Below are 17,329 nucleotides of genomic sequence, written 5' to 3' on the forward strand. Positions count from 1 at the left end.
ATGATCATGACGGGTTTCACGTCGAGTGAGTAGGATATCACGAACCCATTGTAAAGGGAATCCATGATCAAGTTCAAGTATGGTGAGCGATCTATTGTGTACTGCTTACACGTTATGTTAATCACGGCCACCGACAATACAAATATTGTCTCAGTAAGACTATGTTCACACCTCTGGTATAAATATATAGGCATTGGTAACTTAACATCGTAATGGAAAGCAAGAATTGGCGTCCAGTTTGCAAATTTCGAAAGAGCGCTCTCCTTTAAAGAGATATTCCGGTGACGAAATTATATGGACTTGGTAACCACAAACATGTTAGTAATGTGATCTGTTATAGCGCCGCCAAAGCACTAATAACATGACTCATCTACAGAATCAATTAATCCTTGACTACAGGTGCTCACAACCATTGGCAAATTATATCTCTTTAGGTATGAGGCATATGAATTTACCAGATCATTGGGAGCACCTTTTGCCTAGTCTAAAGTTCGGATAGGCTTGTAGCAATCATCTTTAGAAGCAGTCATCTTTAGACGTAAAAATTAATGGAGCATATAATTAAAAGCCACAAAGATATAGTTTATCTAAAACAAGACTCACCAGAGTATGTCTACACGTAAACGATTTCATCCTTCCTTTGCTGCACGTCTGGGCATATCTATGACCAGGGGGCGGCGATTTGTTTCAAATATTGGGGGGGGGGGGGATTTGCTTGGGTGCAGGATTGAAGCAACTTTCATCCCCAAAATTGTTTGCGCTTCGTGATATTTTGTATATATATATATATATATATATATATATATATATATATATATATATATATATATATATATATATATATATATATATTTATATATATATATATGTATATATATATATATATATATATATATATATATATATATATAAATATAAGGCTCCTACGCCTGTGGCGCTGCCGCCGCCAAATAATGATTTGGATAAATAATCTCACGCATTATTTTCTATTAATAGCCCAGAAAAAAACTATGCCACCAAATATTGGGGGGATATTAGATACTATATCCCCCACCTAAAATATTGGGGGACATGCCCCCCCCCCCCCCGTCCCCCACACCATAATCGCCGCCCATGCCTTTGACCTTTGACCAACAGCACCAAGGGAGCTGGGCAATTTTTAGGAGGGGAAGGGGAGGGGGACGCCGAGGAAGTCAGTTGCTTCTTCTATTTTTAAGGTGTTTGGGGGAGATGGCGCAGTTTCCGAACGTATTGGTTGTTCGTTTGCGTCTTTTTGTTGATAGCAACTAAAAGCAGACAAGATAAAACAACTAATAACTTTAAAAAAACTAAAATGAAAACATATTTGAAAATGAAAATGCATTTATTTTTGCCTTCCTGATGCATGAAGGGGCTTGTAAGACTAGGTTTGAATGCAACATGATATACTATCGCATTAATTGTTGTCAAGTAGAGACACGTGACAGTTATCTCAGAGCATATACGCCTATGACCTCATTAACATAAATGTTTAATTATTTGTGTTTCGTGTTCAATTCGTAGATTGGTAATCTATATATCTCTACGTCCCGGTATAATCTTCTCTTTATTTGTGTATAAAATGAAGCAAGCTCCTGACATCATATTTTTAAATAGAAGGTACCGCGTAGTGATTTTGCCGCGTAGGTAAATGATTTATTTATTTACTTATATATGGTTTTAGGCAGTTTTCTCTTTTTTTTGATTACCTACCAAGGTAACGATTGTTCTTATACAATCATCACTTATGGTCAATATTACAATTTGATCTAAGTGTCCCATCTCGTAAACCACCATTTAAAAGGTCTTCTGCTGCAACGAATTCCATTGCACATTAGGCAATAAACACAAGACATTATAAAGACCATCATTGGGGCGCAAGTGGCAGAAATAATTGCTTGAATCTTAATAGCGGTAGTTCCGAGCGGTGGTTAAAAACAAAAACAATAAAGTAGTTCATGCAAAATGCAATGAGACTATGAACTGATAATAAAGCCGAGATGATTCCTATATACATATTCATTTACGGTAGTCTTATCACTCTACTAGATTAAAGGGGTAGTCGATACGATGTACTGTCATTATTATTTTAAATTATTTCTTCGGAGTGCTGTTTGTTATTTATAAGTATATGTATATCTTATGCTTATGTTTGAAATTGTCATAATTTGGAACGCTTTTGTTAATTCTACACTTGGCCCCGTACAAATTGTGAGGCTATATACCACATCATTTTGTTCTCATTATCATAACCAAAACATATATGTTCGTACTCGACCGCAACTTTTGAATTAAAATATATATTTTATTCCAAATATCTCCAACTGCGCTGAAACGCCAGAAAAGGTGGTCTAGGGTTTCACTAAACTCGCCACAAAAAGTGCAATTTGAGTTATTAATAATGTTAATTTACTAAGGAAATTATTTGTAACAATGCGATGGATAAACTTGTACTGAAAGTTTCTTAGTTTAGTATCTTTAATCTTGCTAAAAGACACAAAAATCCTACACCAGTTTATAAAGGTGCCTTTAAAATCATTGTCCCATTTTAAACAACAACGTGGTTGCTCAAAACAACGGCTGTTAAATTGACTATAAGCATGTTGGCAAATCTTAGTAGTACAGTAGGAGTTGTTATGGAAACTCCATGGTACACCACAATTGCGCTAGCATAACCTGCTGACTAGATTGTTGCCTAGGCAACTGTAATGAACACCTAGATGGTACCCATGTACGTGGGATAGAATGTATAATCCCATTCCTTGTAAAAGTAAAGCTTGGACAATTAAATTTAGCAATAAAAGCAATATACGACATAGGCCTGCCATACGACAATAACTGCTACAATTTATATTATAGACAGACAGAGTTGCGGCAATATTTGATGTAAACGGCGCTCGTTACCCACAGTTAGATAAAAGCACTCAATAAAAGAATCATATGGCAATTGCGAGATTTTAAATATGAAATACTAACGTCATACTAACGCGACCGAAGTAACTAAAAGGACGTTAAAATGCGTTCTGTCTTTATAAGAACGTTTGGTCAAAATGATAATCTCTCACTGGTGAATATTTGATTATCTCTCACTGGTGAATATTTCTCTTAATCTCTTGGCTTCAGCTGGTGGGTCGACGTTTCTGGACAACGCTAAGTGACGTCATCAGCATTCTTCTTCAAATATTCCTTAAACAAAAGCAACAAAGTATAAAAAAGGGAAAAATGGTGAAAGAAGAAACAATTAAAGCCGTTTAATAAGCTATGATAATAATTAATAATAATTATGAACAAGCTTAATGGCAGCGACCATGACCTTCCTTGTTTGAAGTCATCCATAGCGGGGACTGGTTCACTGGTTAGTTGGAATGCTATTGTACAGGAACTCCTATTTCATTGCACGCAGGTTACCTTCACGAGTCATAGAAAAACACTGAAGCACTTCACCTGGCATGATGCTGGAAACTTTTTGTAGTGTGAAAAAAGCATAACTTCATATAGAAACAAGACGCGTCCTTGAACTAAGTATTTAACTTATAGAATTTGAGTAACTTATATAATTGGAGTAACCACGCACGAGCTGTGTCATCTCGACAACCTTGGAACTACAATCACAATTGTAAATGACTGCACGACAAGGGGAAACTTCGTGTTCACTAACAAGGATTATACGGTCAGCATACACATATATTAGGTAGTTGGTACCTGTAAGACTAGTGTAATATATTCCCACATCGTCATTGATATCTCAAGAAAGTTCTGTATTTACTAATATCAGAGGATTTTAAGGAGGAAACTCACGTAATATTGTCAGATTCATTTAATTGCCCGGATGTAAGCAATGTTCAGCGTCGTTGATATTTAACCACAACGGTAACTATAGACTGATACTATTATGTGAAGTGTCACTAACTTGCTAATCACCAAGTCAACATCCTTAAAATGGAACACCTTCAGGGAATCGCCAACGACACTCTTTACGTACAGTTTGATGTCCCTGTCACGTTGCAAGTTGTCCAATTAATTCTAGGACTGGCCATAGTGATTGTGAACGTATTTGTTATGGTTGCCTACGGTCAAGACAGAGACGTACGCAGTGTCCCTGCAAATGTCTTTATTTTACATCTCTCTATTTCAGACTTTTTGACAGGTCTTGTCCTCATCGTTCGGTTTGCATGGATCGTTCAGGATCCTCTCGTGTCTATACATATGTCCACACCGTGTCTTGTAATAGGTGCAGCTCACTTAGCTTCCCTGATAATGTCTGTTTTGTTCGTCATTCTCATCAGCTGGGATCGTTATTTAATGGTTTCAAATCCATTTAAGTATCGCCAATACACAGTTTCTCGGGCTATGCGTATCGCCATCTGTAGCTGGAGTTTTATGCTACTGTATATACTTTTAATCGTATTTGGGTTTCCAGGCATTCATCAGCTTATTTTCCACGCTCCTTTGGAGTCAACTTTTTGCATAGAGACTCAAATTCCACGAGAGGCTGTGTTTCTGTCCCTCTGGTTGGATTTTGTAGTACCATTTTTCCTTCTCTTGTACTTTAATGGAGGTGTGAATTATAAACTTCGAAAAGCAACTTTAGAGAAATATAAAAAACAAAGACTGGAACTAGATGGTGTTGACAACCCAAGTGTGTCTACGAGAGACCAGGACTCCTGCACTGAAGTTGTCGAACAGACCGGATATCCGGAAAACATTCGAGAAACACAAATGTCTGTTATTGATAAAGGCAAAATTTCGAACAATTCTAACCAGAATCCACAGGAAGAGAGAATTAAACAGTCAGCTAAAAGAGAACTGAGAAAAGTTTTAAGAACAGCAGGGATACTTCGTACTTTTATTGCTGTCTTTTGTCTTAATTGGTTACCATTTTATATTGTCTTAATTGTTAATATATCCAAGCCAGTCCCTGCCAACTTAATCACCGTTGCTTCCCTCAATGTATCACTCAACTCGTTTGTTAATCCTTTCCTCTATGCTTTCATGAGTAGGAAAATTCGACGACGGCTTCATTTATTAATTAAGTGCAGGACAAGATAAAGATGAAGTTGTGGGTGCTAATGATGTGACAGACTTTTGCACCAGCAGAATCAGAAGAACTGTTATTTTATGGGATCCTATAGCCTACATTTTTATTCGGATACCATTATATAATATACTGACCTGATATACACATACCTGTTAAGAAAGTTGTAGGTACATTGTTGATGTCAGATTTTCGTACTGTTTTTCTGTTCTTTTACCTGAACAATAATATATAAGACAATAATAGACTTAATATAATAAATGACGATAATATACTTAATGTAATACAATATAATAATACATTGAATTTAATACAAGATAATAATATACTTAATACAATAAAATAAAACATTGATTTTAATACAAGGTAATAATATACTTAATGTATTACAAGATAATAATATACTTAATATAATACAATATAATAATACATTGAATTTAATACAAGGTAATGATATACTTAATGTAATACAAGGTAATAATATACTTCCAAGTGTTCAGAGAAGTGCAAGGCAGGCGTACAATTGTTGCACCCATTCCTGCTCCCAAGATCGCCATTTAACGTCCGTCTCCGACTGACGGGAGTGTACTTCATCATCTGACTATTTTCTGAAATACTGAGGAAGGCGAAGGCACCCCATCATTTGCCCCCCCCCCCCCTGGAACCCCATCACTGCAGTGCAGGAATGAAGTCGTTTCGAAAGCTAATTTTCTAATTCGCAAACCAGGAGTACCAAGTCCAGGAAAGACTCCGCTCAGCAGCACTATTTATGCCACGGGGTTATCTAGCTGCTGGTATAGATTTGAGCCGGGAACCAAAAGGTTGTTGGCGGAAACTGCACCGCGACTTCACCTCATGGTAGAATTACATAAACCAGTGGGTGGTGTACTAACATTACGACACATACAGCTTATGTAAAACTACATATAACTGTGGTCACTATAACGGTTTTATGCAGCAATGCGTGTTACACGCATAGAAGCTACAATGTGTCTTAGTTCGATTCTTTGGGGGTCACCCCACCCCTTCCCTCCCATACACACTTTTTCGTTTTCAGTTGTTTTCGGAAATAACTAGGAATAGAATTAGGTCCACTTGTTTCACTACAAATCTCTCTTTGTTTGGTTTGATATTGAAAACAAATTGCCCTCCCTACAGTTTTAAGGGTAAAAGCTTTAAAGGGTGGATGTTATTGGTTACTAGATATTGAATCCTTAACACAAACATCACTAGGTGAGATCATCTCCATATAGGTTAAAACATCATATTAATCAGCGAGACCACGATCATATACAATCAAATACGACTATTCCTTGAATGTTACTGTCACATGTAACCTTCTTGAGAAAGGTGGTTCCATGTCGAGGGTGGAGGGTGGAGGGTCGAGATCGGACAGGATCTAGTTTTGCTTAGCAATAAACGTGTATTGGATTCAAAACAGAATGATCTAGAATAACATGATTCTATAAGCTTCATTCTAACATATTAGGTATTGGACGGATCCAGAAGTTTGGCTCGGTGAAGGTCTTCATATTTTGACGGTCACGATAGACCACACTATTTATTTATTTTTTGCTGGGGGGGGGGGGGAGGGTGTCCTTTATTCAATATTAATTGAAAAATATTTTAATGGAAAATACATAACTTTAAGATTCATTTCATGCTTTCACGTCTGCATTTTTATTTACAATCCCAGGAGGTTTGACACCTTCCGATATATTATATAGTTTAAGCTGTATTTTTTTCATAAACGCGCGGCAATGTGTTATTGCCAGGCCTTGTTCGACTGTTACATATATAACATCGTTACATAACAACGTGTATAAGCTCGTGTAGTACAACGTTCTACTCTAATTCACCAGAAACCATTAAATTATATACAAAAAAATCATGAATTTGTAATAAACGGTTGCACTCATCTCGTGAGACGCAAACTTTTAACGGTTAATAACCGACTGTAAGTTACATCTGCTTAGTACTCTCACATATGGTAACAGAAGACTACATAATTATAGATTACAACAGGATCCTATACGGATGTATATGCCTTCTCTTGACCCAACCTGCCTGTCTCCGTCATCTGCAGGAAGGCTTGTTCATGGATGGAAAACTAGATGTTATAGAAAATCATCATCGTCATCGTCATCGTCGTCGTCGTCATCGTCATCGTCACCACCACTACCACCACCACCACCACCAGGTCATGAAGGTCATCAAACATGCTGACAATTTGGAGGTCAGACCTGCCGATTCAAGAAACGACATATCTGTCGTGAGTCGCCCTTGAAGGGACAAAATCGGCAAAGGGTCATTTTTGGTTAATTCTTTAACTATTCCCTACATCGGCCAAAATTGGCCAGTTGTTTAACTATTCCCTACATCGGCCAAAATTGGCCAATTGTTAAACTGTTTCCTGTATCGGCCAAACTTGGCCAATTGTTTCAGTATTTCATTGTATGACGGTAGTATCGGAAATGTATAAAATGGGTTGAAATTCTGCTTAGAAGTTCACTTGTGGTTCGAGGTTCACAGGCTCGGATGGCTATAGAGTCAATCCGATAGGCAGTATTCGCAGGTTAGAATATAGTAAACTGAAAGTCAACAATTGAGTTGCCGTAGTCTGATCAGGTATTTGCACTGTCACTGACCAGCAGTGTAGGAGGCATTGCTTTTGTAGTAACCAATTTACTGAACATTATATTCCTATCTTATCACACATTTTGCTTTCATATAAGATTCATTGAGAAGAAATTAAGTAACACCGCTCGACCACTCTTTCGACATTTTCTTTTCCTATCGCCTTCCATGCGAACGCGACAATACAATTACCTTCTTTTACATTTACCCATAAGAACAAATCGGCGTCGGAACTTCCGACTCATATATGCATACAGAAATGGGTTTACGAAAGAGTTAAAGGACACGTTCAATGAAGCTACAAGTTTCGTCCAGTCCGGTAGGGGATTAAACATATCGATAATGATAATCAAGTACAAAGGTAGCCAACCTACAACAAACACAGCCACAAACAACCAAAGAAGTCTCGCTGTTCGGCACATTTTTCTGTATTCCTTTTTTGTTGATTGATATATACGTTCTTGGGAAGGGTTCCCAAATCCCTTCGTCCGATCACTTTGCCTGCTTCGTGGCGCCATTTTATCCAACTGTGATATTCCACCAGAAGACTGGATTTCTCTGCTTTCATCAATCACATTCGCTGTCTTCAGTTGATCTACTATGGCGCTTGCTAAGCCCGGATCATTTACACTTTTTACATTCTCTGAGAGAGATAAATCAGTTTCCCTGGAGGGTTCACTGAGATTCGATTTGGAATATTTTGCGGATTTTTTGGCGGTTAGTTGTCCATGGAACTTTTCCTCTGTTGCCTTGTAAAGCTTCACTATAACACCTCCATTAAGAAAAAATAAAATGAGGAATGGAATTACGAAGTCGACCCAAACAAATATTAAAAAGAGAGGCCTCGGTAGATGAGTCTCCAAGCAAAACATTCCTCGATCTGCAACTGGAAACAGGTTCTCATAAAACAAAGGGAAAACAAATATGAGAAAACTGAGATAAACAGCGAGTATTAACCAAGCCATGACGGATATCAGGACGGCGCGACCGACGGTGTGCTGACGATAAGCAAATGGCTTTGCGACCATTTGCCATCTGTCGTAGCTGATCAGGATAACTAACATCACCGACATCACCAAGGTTCCATAGTGAAGTCCTCCAAGGAAAATACAGGCTACACTTTTAGTGACTGGCACTTCAGCACCCATGACGGCCCAGACGAATCGGCCAACCAAGTCAAGGCCAGACAGTAGATCCGAAACAGCTAAATTTAAAATGAAGATGTTTGCTGGTACGATTCGAATTGCTCGATCTTGGACAAAGGCAACCATAACAATAATGTTAACGAGAATTATCGCCAACCCGATAACCAGATAACTGACTTGTAAGGGAACCGGTACACTAACAAAAAACTCGTTCGTAAAATTTCCCGATTGGAACTCCATTATTTGACGGGTTTGCTTGTTAATTATTTTTATCTTGTCTTTGTGTTGCCCGACAGAAGTAACATATCTCGTTCTCGAGTACAACGTTGATAACGTACATTATCAGCAATAGCAATCTATATGATGCTCCTTCTGTACAGTTTTAGAAACCTGTTGAGTACCTCTACAGCAATTAGTCCGCTTCTAGGCCTAATGGTAGGCTGCTCCGGGCAATTGTGTTAGCTGAATCTTTACTTAGGTCACTAATACCAATTTAATTATGCATTGATAAACGGATGACGTCATCGCACGCTAGAATACACACAACGCAGAAATATATTCTGGAAATATTTGTGAACTGTAAATCGGAGTTTGATACATGTTTAAGTTAAAAATCGGATGCAAAAGGGAAACAATACATTCCAACTGTTAGGTCAACTAATCTTACTCACAAACAGGTTACTATAGTAAAGACCGATTACTCCATAAACTATGTAATATATGTATATAATATAGGTATGCGTCATATTTCCTAGGCGTATCTCAGCAATTGTATTTACACTCGGGTACATTGTGCATTGAAAAGTTACTATTAGGAATTGATTGTCGGCCATGTTTTCGAATACAAGCCTAGATTTCACAACCACAAAGCCAGAATGCTTTGTGATTCCCGCCATATAATTTGCTCAAAATTCATCGTAACTAGCTGACTAATGTAGAGCAAGTGAATTTGTTCAAGAGTCAAGTGAGAAGCAGAAACCAGAGGAAAACCCTTCCCAGCAGTTACTCGCAATTAAATACATGACATATGCAGGACAAGAGTAGTTTGCATGCTAACCCTGACTGAAGCTCATACTGCAGATGGACAGCAGCATCAATCTAAACAGAGTCAGTGCTTACATGGTTCGATGACCGGGAATCATGTGACATAATACCACAATGATGAAAGAAAGACCGGGGCGGGTGGGGGGTGGGGGCAATGTTTGTAGTTGGTTATTTATTTTGCATGCTCACTCTAACAGCAAAGAGCTTCATTTGCATTTGTAATAGTTAACCTTTTGACCTCCACTCAAAATAATGGAGACCTTGTAATCATTATAAGAAAGACACATGCCAAATATGAGCTATGTGATGTAACCTATCTTGCGATATCGGGTTTACAAGCTTTGTGTTTATAAGGCTTTACAGAGAGTGATTTTGATGACCCACACGACCTTTGACCTCCCCCAAAACAACAAGGTTCTTGTACTCAATATAGGGCAGCCACATATAATATGAGAGCCAATAAAGTCTCCTATCTGGAGATATTATAATATTTATGATATTTTGTTTAATGACCTCTGACCTACAACAAATTGTGCAAAAGCCTTATACTATAATTTATCCCACTATACATATATGAGCTCCTTTCATGCTCAGGTTCTGGAGATACAGTATTTTTGAGATTATCATATTTTGCCCTCTGCTAACCCAAATGACCTTTGACCTCAACCCAAACATCATGGTTCTTGTATTCACATATATCTCTTTTTGAAATGTTCTACACCTATTCTACAGAGATTTCCATCATTTCTGCTTTCATTTTGTTCGTATAACCTAGACCTACAAGATGGGCTAGTTTGTCTTTCTCAGACATTTTGGCTAGTTCTGAAGCACTAAAGTCTTTGAATTTGTATACATATTTTGACGTCATCAAAGCGAACAGCGCCGCAAGCATCAAAGGAGACACCAGCATCAAAGGAGACAACAACATAAAAGGACACAACATCATAAGAGACAACAACATGATAACAGACAACAACATGATAACAAACAACAACATGATAACAGACAACAACATGATAACAGACAACAACATGATAACAGACAACAACATGATAACAGACAACAACATGATAACAGACAACAACATGATAACAGACAACAACATGATAACAGACAACAACATGATAACAGACAACATGATAACAGACAATAACATGATAACAGACAGCATAGAAGTAAACAACATAATACATTGCCCTTTTGGCATTCCATACATTTGAGACCCTTTGAGACAACCTGTTGACCCTTTGAGCCAATTTTGGGACCATTTGGGGTAACCTGTTTGACCCCTTGAGCCAATTTTGGGACCCTTTGAGATAACCTGTTGACCCCTTGTTCATGCACCCACAACAAGAGTAACTATTGGAAGCAGATTGGATGAATGTATGTGTTGTTGTCATAAAACTAAAGTGAACTGAAGGTGACCAAACTATATAACACAAAAAGAAAACTAATAGTATCAGAGAATTCACCAGATTAATTGTAGATTTAACTTTTGGAGTTATTATGTCAAAGCATTTCAAACTTTGAGAACTGTTGACCTCATGTGACCTTTGACCTCCACCAATTTAACAGGGTTCTTGTGCACAACAAAGTGGATCTGCATACCTAGTGTGAAGTTCAACAAAGAGTACTTCTTGAGTTATTGTGTTTGCAAGGTTTTCTGGTTTTGATTTATGTTGACCGTAAATGACCTTTGACCTCCACCAATTTCATTAGGGTTCTTGCACTCACCAAGCTGGATCTACATACCAAGTATGATGTTCAACAATACTGTACTTCTTGAGTTAACACATTTACAAATTTTTCAGACTTTGACCTCTGTTGACCTCAAAAACCTTTGACCTTCACAGAAATAATAAGATTCTTGTACTCACTAAGATGGGCCCAGTGAAGTTAATCCACCATGAACTTTATGATTCACCGTGTTTACAAGAATGTGTAACATACATTTACACACACTACCACCACTGCAACAGCAACTTTTTTGGGATTATGCGCTAAAAAAACTAATTATTATTAATATTACTACAGGATTTCAGATTTTGACCTCTGTTGACCTCACAAGGGCTCAACATCTCAAAACACCAGACATCTTGTACCCATTTGGTGGATCCACACATCAAGAATGAATACAACCATCCTGTATATTAACAAATCAAAGGGTTTGCATACACACATGCAAGAAATACACACATACAAGAAATTAGCACAAACACCAAGTTTGTGAATGAACACAAGAACAAATGATATGTGTTTTGATGGATATGAAATGTGTATTTGTAAATAAGGCATAATCCTAAAAACATGTTATAAGAAAGAATCCCAGTATGATATTAATGCAAGCATTGCATTCATTGAATATGAAATTACTTCTCTGATACACACATAACCACTTAGCTAAATTAAGACGGTCTCTGGACATATATAGGTAGATATGAGGACAGAACTAAAACTGCATAAACTGGTGTCCCCGTAGACTGAATCATTCAGAAAAGATAATATCCTGGAAGGATAAATAAACTAACCAGCAACCTTCACTGAGCATTAACTTAGATCTAAGTATTGATTTCAATTCTGCTTTAGTTAGTACACAGGACTAACTGCCACAGTTAAAAGAACCTTGCTGCAAATGAATGCCTGTAAATATTACCAACTAACGCTATTCATTTCATCTGGCACTATACAATCAATAAGGGTTAACCTTGCTGCAATGAATGCCTGTAAATATTACTAACTAACGCTATTCATTTCATCTGGCACTATACAATCAATAAGGGTTAACCTTGCTGCAAATGAATGCCTGTATATATTACCAACTAACGCTATTCATTTCATCTGGCACTATACAATCAATAAGGGTTAACCTTGCTGCAATGAATGCCTGTAAATATTACTAACTAACGCTATTCATTTCATCTGGCACTATACAATCAATAAGGGTCAACCTTGCAACCTTTCATTTGAAATTCCTCTCTGTTAACAGAAACCACTGCTGAAATAAAATATAATCAAACATATTTCATGAACCAAGAGAAATATCAATATACAAATAAGACAATATCTCATAAAGCAGAAATAATAAAATAAATTTTGCTTGTATAAAACACCATGAAAATATTATGATGAAATAAACAAAAAATCAAGTGTGCCCTTAATTAAGGAAGAATGCATACCTCAATTTCTTTTACAAATCTTTATTTTCACTTGCATGAGTTTTTAGATTAAATAAGAATCTAAAATATTAGCAATAAAAACACCACTGACAAAGGCACTTGTGGAAATAGGCCACTAATCTTTCCTCTTACTTTAATCTTGCTTATCTAATTCACCTTACACTAATCACTGCTTGCACCATTATTACACACAGCTGCTCCAAGCACCCACAGTAGAACTTACAGACACTAAACAAGTTACAATTTACCAAGGGCTAACCTTAATCAATAAAGATCTTATTCCCAGTCACTGTCAGGCAGAATAGTACCAATCTAGATGAGGACTAATTCACACTAGCAATGATGCCAACTGGCCAGTGTACTCAGCAGAAATATGCATCATATGACTGAAAGTAAATGAAGATATTAAAACAAGAATGCAATCCTCCACAAACATGAACTCTTACAATTTATAACATATAAACATTGTCTTTACAACAACAAAAAACAGAAAATTGACATTGGATTAATTTACTCCAGACAGCATAATACCAGCAGAATATCATCAATAAAAGTAACAGAATAATTCTCTAGAATTCTTAAACACAATAAGATGAGTTGTTCATGAATTATACCATATCACAAGAACAATTAAATGGTAAGTTAACACAATACTAACATGATTACAGTCCTTCTAGAAGGCACAAACACAGTGATGTGAACATTATTAAAAACCTACCGTTTATAAATATCAATACACTAAAGAGAGGTATTTACCAGTAATTACACCTAAATGACAGCAAATAACTCTATCAAGCCAATGTTGTGACTGCATTCCGGACCACATATGTGAGTAGTTTTACATCAGAAGTTTAATATCTCAAATAGGGATGCACCGGATCCAAATTTTTGGATCCGGCCGGAACCGGATTTTGCCGGATAGTACATGAAATCCGGCCGGATTTTATCCGGCCGGAACCGGATTTTTTCATTACACAAAAGAAAATCATTAATAAGAAGTAGAAGTATGAAACAAGGAGCAAATCTTAGGTGAGGTATACGCATATTATAAAGAAGGTGAAATTAAGACCCCATTTATGAGATTAAATATGACTTGAAGTGGTGTAATCTACATTCTTTAATAAAATAACTACAATATAATTGTTGACAAGCTTGATACAGTATGTAAATTTGTTTGCTGGAAAAATACTGCATACTACCTATGAAGTTTGTTTTAAAACGGGAAGCTACATTTCACAAATCTCATACTTTAAACTGAATAAAAAGATTATTTAATTGTTGTAGTAACACTACTATCAGGATTTAAAATTGTCTAGTATTATTCATTATTTGGTAACAAATTTTTACACTGCAATATTATCTGTAAAAAAAAAAGCATTGCATCTTTCCAGAAGTGGAAGAAAATTCTTATCTATCTTTTATCTATCCTTTAAAATGGAATTAAATGTTCATTAGAACACTTAATGATTTAGGTTTTTCATGAACTTTAAGGAACTTTCATGGTGACAAGAGATATATCTTTCTGTGAGAAAATTATATACTGTTTTTTCTGTGACTGGCACCCATTTGGTGGAAACTCTTATAGTCCATTGCTTCATCTATTTATAAAAGTACCAAGATTACAATTTGCATATTGCCATGATCACACACAATGAGTAACAATTGACAGCTTTCTAGACAGGAAATGGACTGTAGTGGTCCACAAAAAGATCCATTGTTTTGGCTTCTTAAGGTCCTAATGCACATGTTTGGATTTTGGACATTTCATTTCATGCAAGTGTTTCTCTCTGACCATATAAGAGATTGTTTCACACATAAAAATTCAGAGAAAACATGAATGCCAACAATAATGGGAAAGTAAAGATTCAATGGAACAGTATTTTGACTGATAAGTGGTCTATTTTAACTGCACAATGTTAAACTGATGAAGGCTGCAAACTAATGATTTCACTGCAAACTGTATTTGTTGTATATAGCTTCATATTATTACAGTAGTTGTATTATTTTGGTTGATCTTTAGAAACAGTGGGTCAGACCATTGAGAAAATTAAATTAAACATGTTAAACCTAATTTTTCCTTACCTGTACTCTGAATGTTTTTACTAATTTTTGGAAATAGTTTACATTGATTTAAGTTAATACCAACACCTTTTTAAGGAATAATTCAGGCCAGATTTTGAAAAAGATCCGAGCAGATTTTGAAAAAGATCCGGCCAGATTTTGAAAAATATCCGGCCGGAACCGGAACCGGATAATTTCTCACTATCCTGCCGGATAGTCCGACCGGACCGGATATCTGGTGCATCCCTAATCTCAAAAACATAATAACATTTTAGATTTCAAGGTCTGAGGGACCCTCCAAGTCATCAGGTACATGTGTCTACTTACAGAATAGAATCATAAGTAGAATATGACTGACCATACAGGTACAACAAAACTGCTAGACTGACTGCATTGAACTGTGTAACCTTAGGATGGTGCAGTAAATTGCTATAAATTTTAAAATAATTTTATGGGGAAAGACCCCCCAGAACCCCCCCCCCTTATTGATGGGAGCTTCAATGATCCCATGGCTTTACCCCTCTTATATAATATATTTCATGTGCATCTGGCCCTAACATATACATTCAGGTCACTACCTAACTTAGTCAGGGAATTTTGGGATTTATTATAATTTATAAGCCCAATCTTGCATTTATAGAGTTATTTCTATGGACATAAATTATAGTTTAAATATGCATCACAATGCACCATACATGCATACATGTCTCCACATCAGCATAGACAACTACTACAGGAAAGCATACATGTCTCCACATCAGCATAGACAACTACTACAGGAAAGCATACATGTCTCCACATCAGCATAGACAACTACTACAGGAAAGCATACATGTCTCCACATCACCATAGACAACTACTACAGGAAAGCATACATATCTCCACATCAGCATAGACAACTACTACAGAAAGCATACATGTCTCCACATCAGAATAGACAACTACTACAGGAAAGCATACATGTCTCCACATCAGAATAGACAACTACTACAGGAAAGCATCCATGTCTCCACATCAGCATAGACAACTACTATAGGAAAGCATACATGTCTCCACATCAGCATAGACAACTACTACAGAAAGCATACATGTCTCCACATCAGAATAGACAACTACTACAGGAAAGCATACATGTCTCCACATCAGCATAGACAACTACTACAGAAGGCATACATGTCTCCACATCAGCATAGACAACTACTACAGTGCATATTGGTTGCAACTTAGAAATACAAGAGAGCTATCTTAGACAGTAACCCGGTTATCAGAGTCGATTAATTGTAAGGCTTTCTCAGAGAAATGCTCCAAGTAATAGTGAAGTACACCAACTTGGGCAAGGGCTCCTGCCATGCTATAGAAACCAGACGTATCACTCGGATCTTGATCAGAATAGCCAGCAGGACTCAGTAAGGTTGGGCCAAACACAGTTGAAATATTATGAAGGGACATCTTATTCTGTCCTTCATTGCTAGCAATTCTGCAACAAAAATACAAATATGTCAGTGGTGAATTCACACATAGTTTCACTGGCAACCACACATTGGAAATTGCCATTGAATTATACAGCAATATTCCAATTGATAGTAGCATCTGATAAATGGCTCAAACCAGGAGAGCAGTAACTTATGTCTGAGACTAGGTCTTTATTTCACAATAAAATTCTTAACATTTCATTTTTTCAGGAAAAAAGTTCAGTGTATCATTCTGCTTCAGAAGAAATAATGTAATATGAAGGAACTTACTTCTTGAGGTGGTTAAAAAGGTAAATGATTGTTGTTCGATTTGGTTCTGGCATCGATTTTAATATAGACATCATGTACTTCCGTTTGCTCTCAGCCTCGGACAGAGCTGAATGATGTCAAACAGAAACAAGCAACAATTACAGTTAGTACTAACCAAATCAAAGACATGCAATATCGTATGTTCATTCATACTTAGTAAAGATTCCTAAATCCTATTGGTCCATTCAGGTCAGCTGACCGTGGTTAATCCTGTGAGTAACGCACGGTAAAATTACGGGGCATCACTTTAATAAATCTTGGTTATATGTAACCAAAAATGTTTTGTTTTATGATCTTTCCCCCACACAAATGGTAGTGTATGAATGAACAGGGTTAATCAACCGTCTAGCGTGCGTTACTCACATGATTAATGCACTCCGGGTGTTAATGCTTTCGCTGGATGCACTCGGGCTCCGCTCCGCCCTCATGCAT

The 17,329-nt window shown here is 36.8% G+C and overlaps 1 protein-coding gene across 2 annotated transcripts in view; it reads right to left on the reverse strand.

Moving 5' to 3' along the window:
• Window positions 1–12,131: 12,131 nt before the first annotated feature.
• LOC139980937 (active breakpoint cluster region-related protein-like) overlaps window positions 12,132–17,329 on the reverse strand; it is an 84,282-nt gene continuing 79,084 nt past the window's right edge. The window contains exons 22-24 of one of the 2 annotated variants that reach the window (XR_011797743.1): window positions 16,859–16,964; window positions 12,584–16,593; window positions 12,132–12,501 (exon numbers count right to left, since the gene is read on the reverse strand). Coding sequence is in view for 1 of the 2 variants with exons in the window: in XM_071992993.1 (XP_071849094.1) it covers window positions 16,362–16,593; window positions 16,859–16,964 (338 nt within the window). In the remaining variant the exon portion in view is untranslated. Of the gene's footprint in view, window positions 16,594–16,858; window positions 16,965–17,329 lie in introns of both variants that reach the window. The other variant, XM_071992993.1, reaches the window with a different exon arrangement.

Source organism: Apostichopus japonicus, chromosome 15, assembly GCF_037975245.1.
Source record: "Apostichopus japonicus isolate 1M-3 chromosome 15, ASM3797524v1, whole genome shotgun sequence".
Lineage (NCBI taxonomy): Eukaryota > Metazoa > Echinodermata > Holothuroidea > Aspidochirotida > Stichopodidae > Apostichopus > Apostichopus japonicus.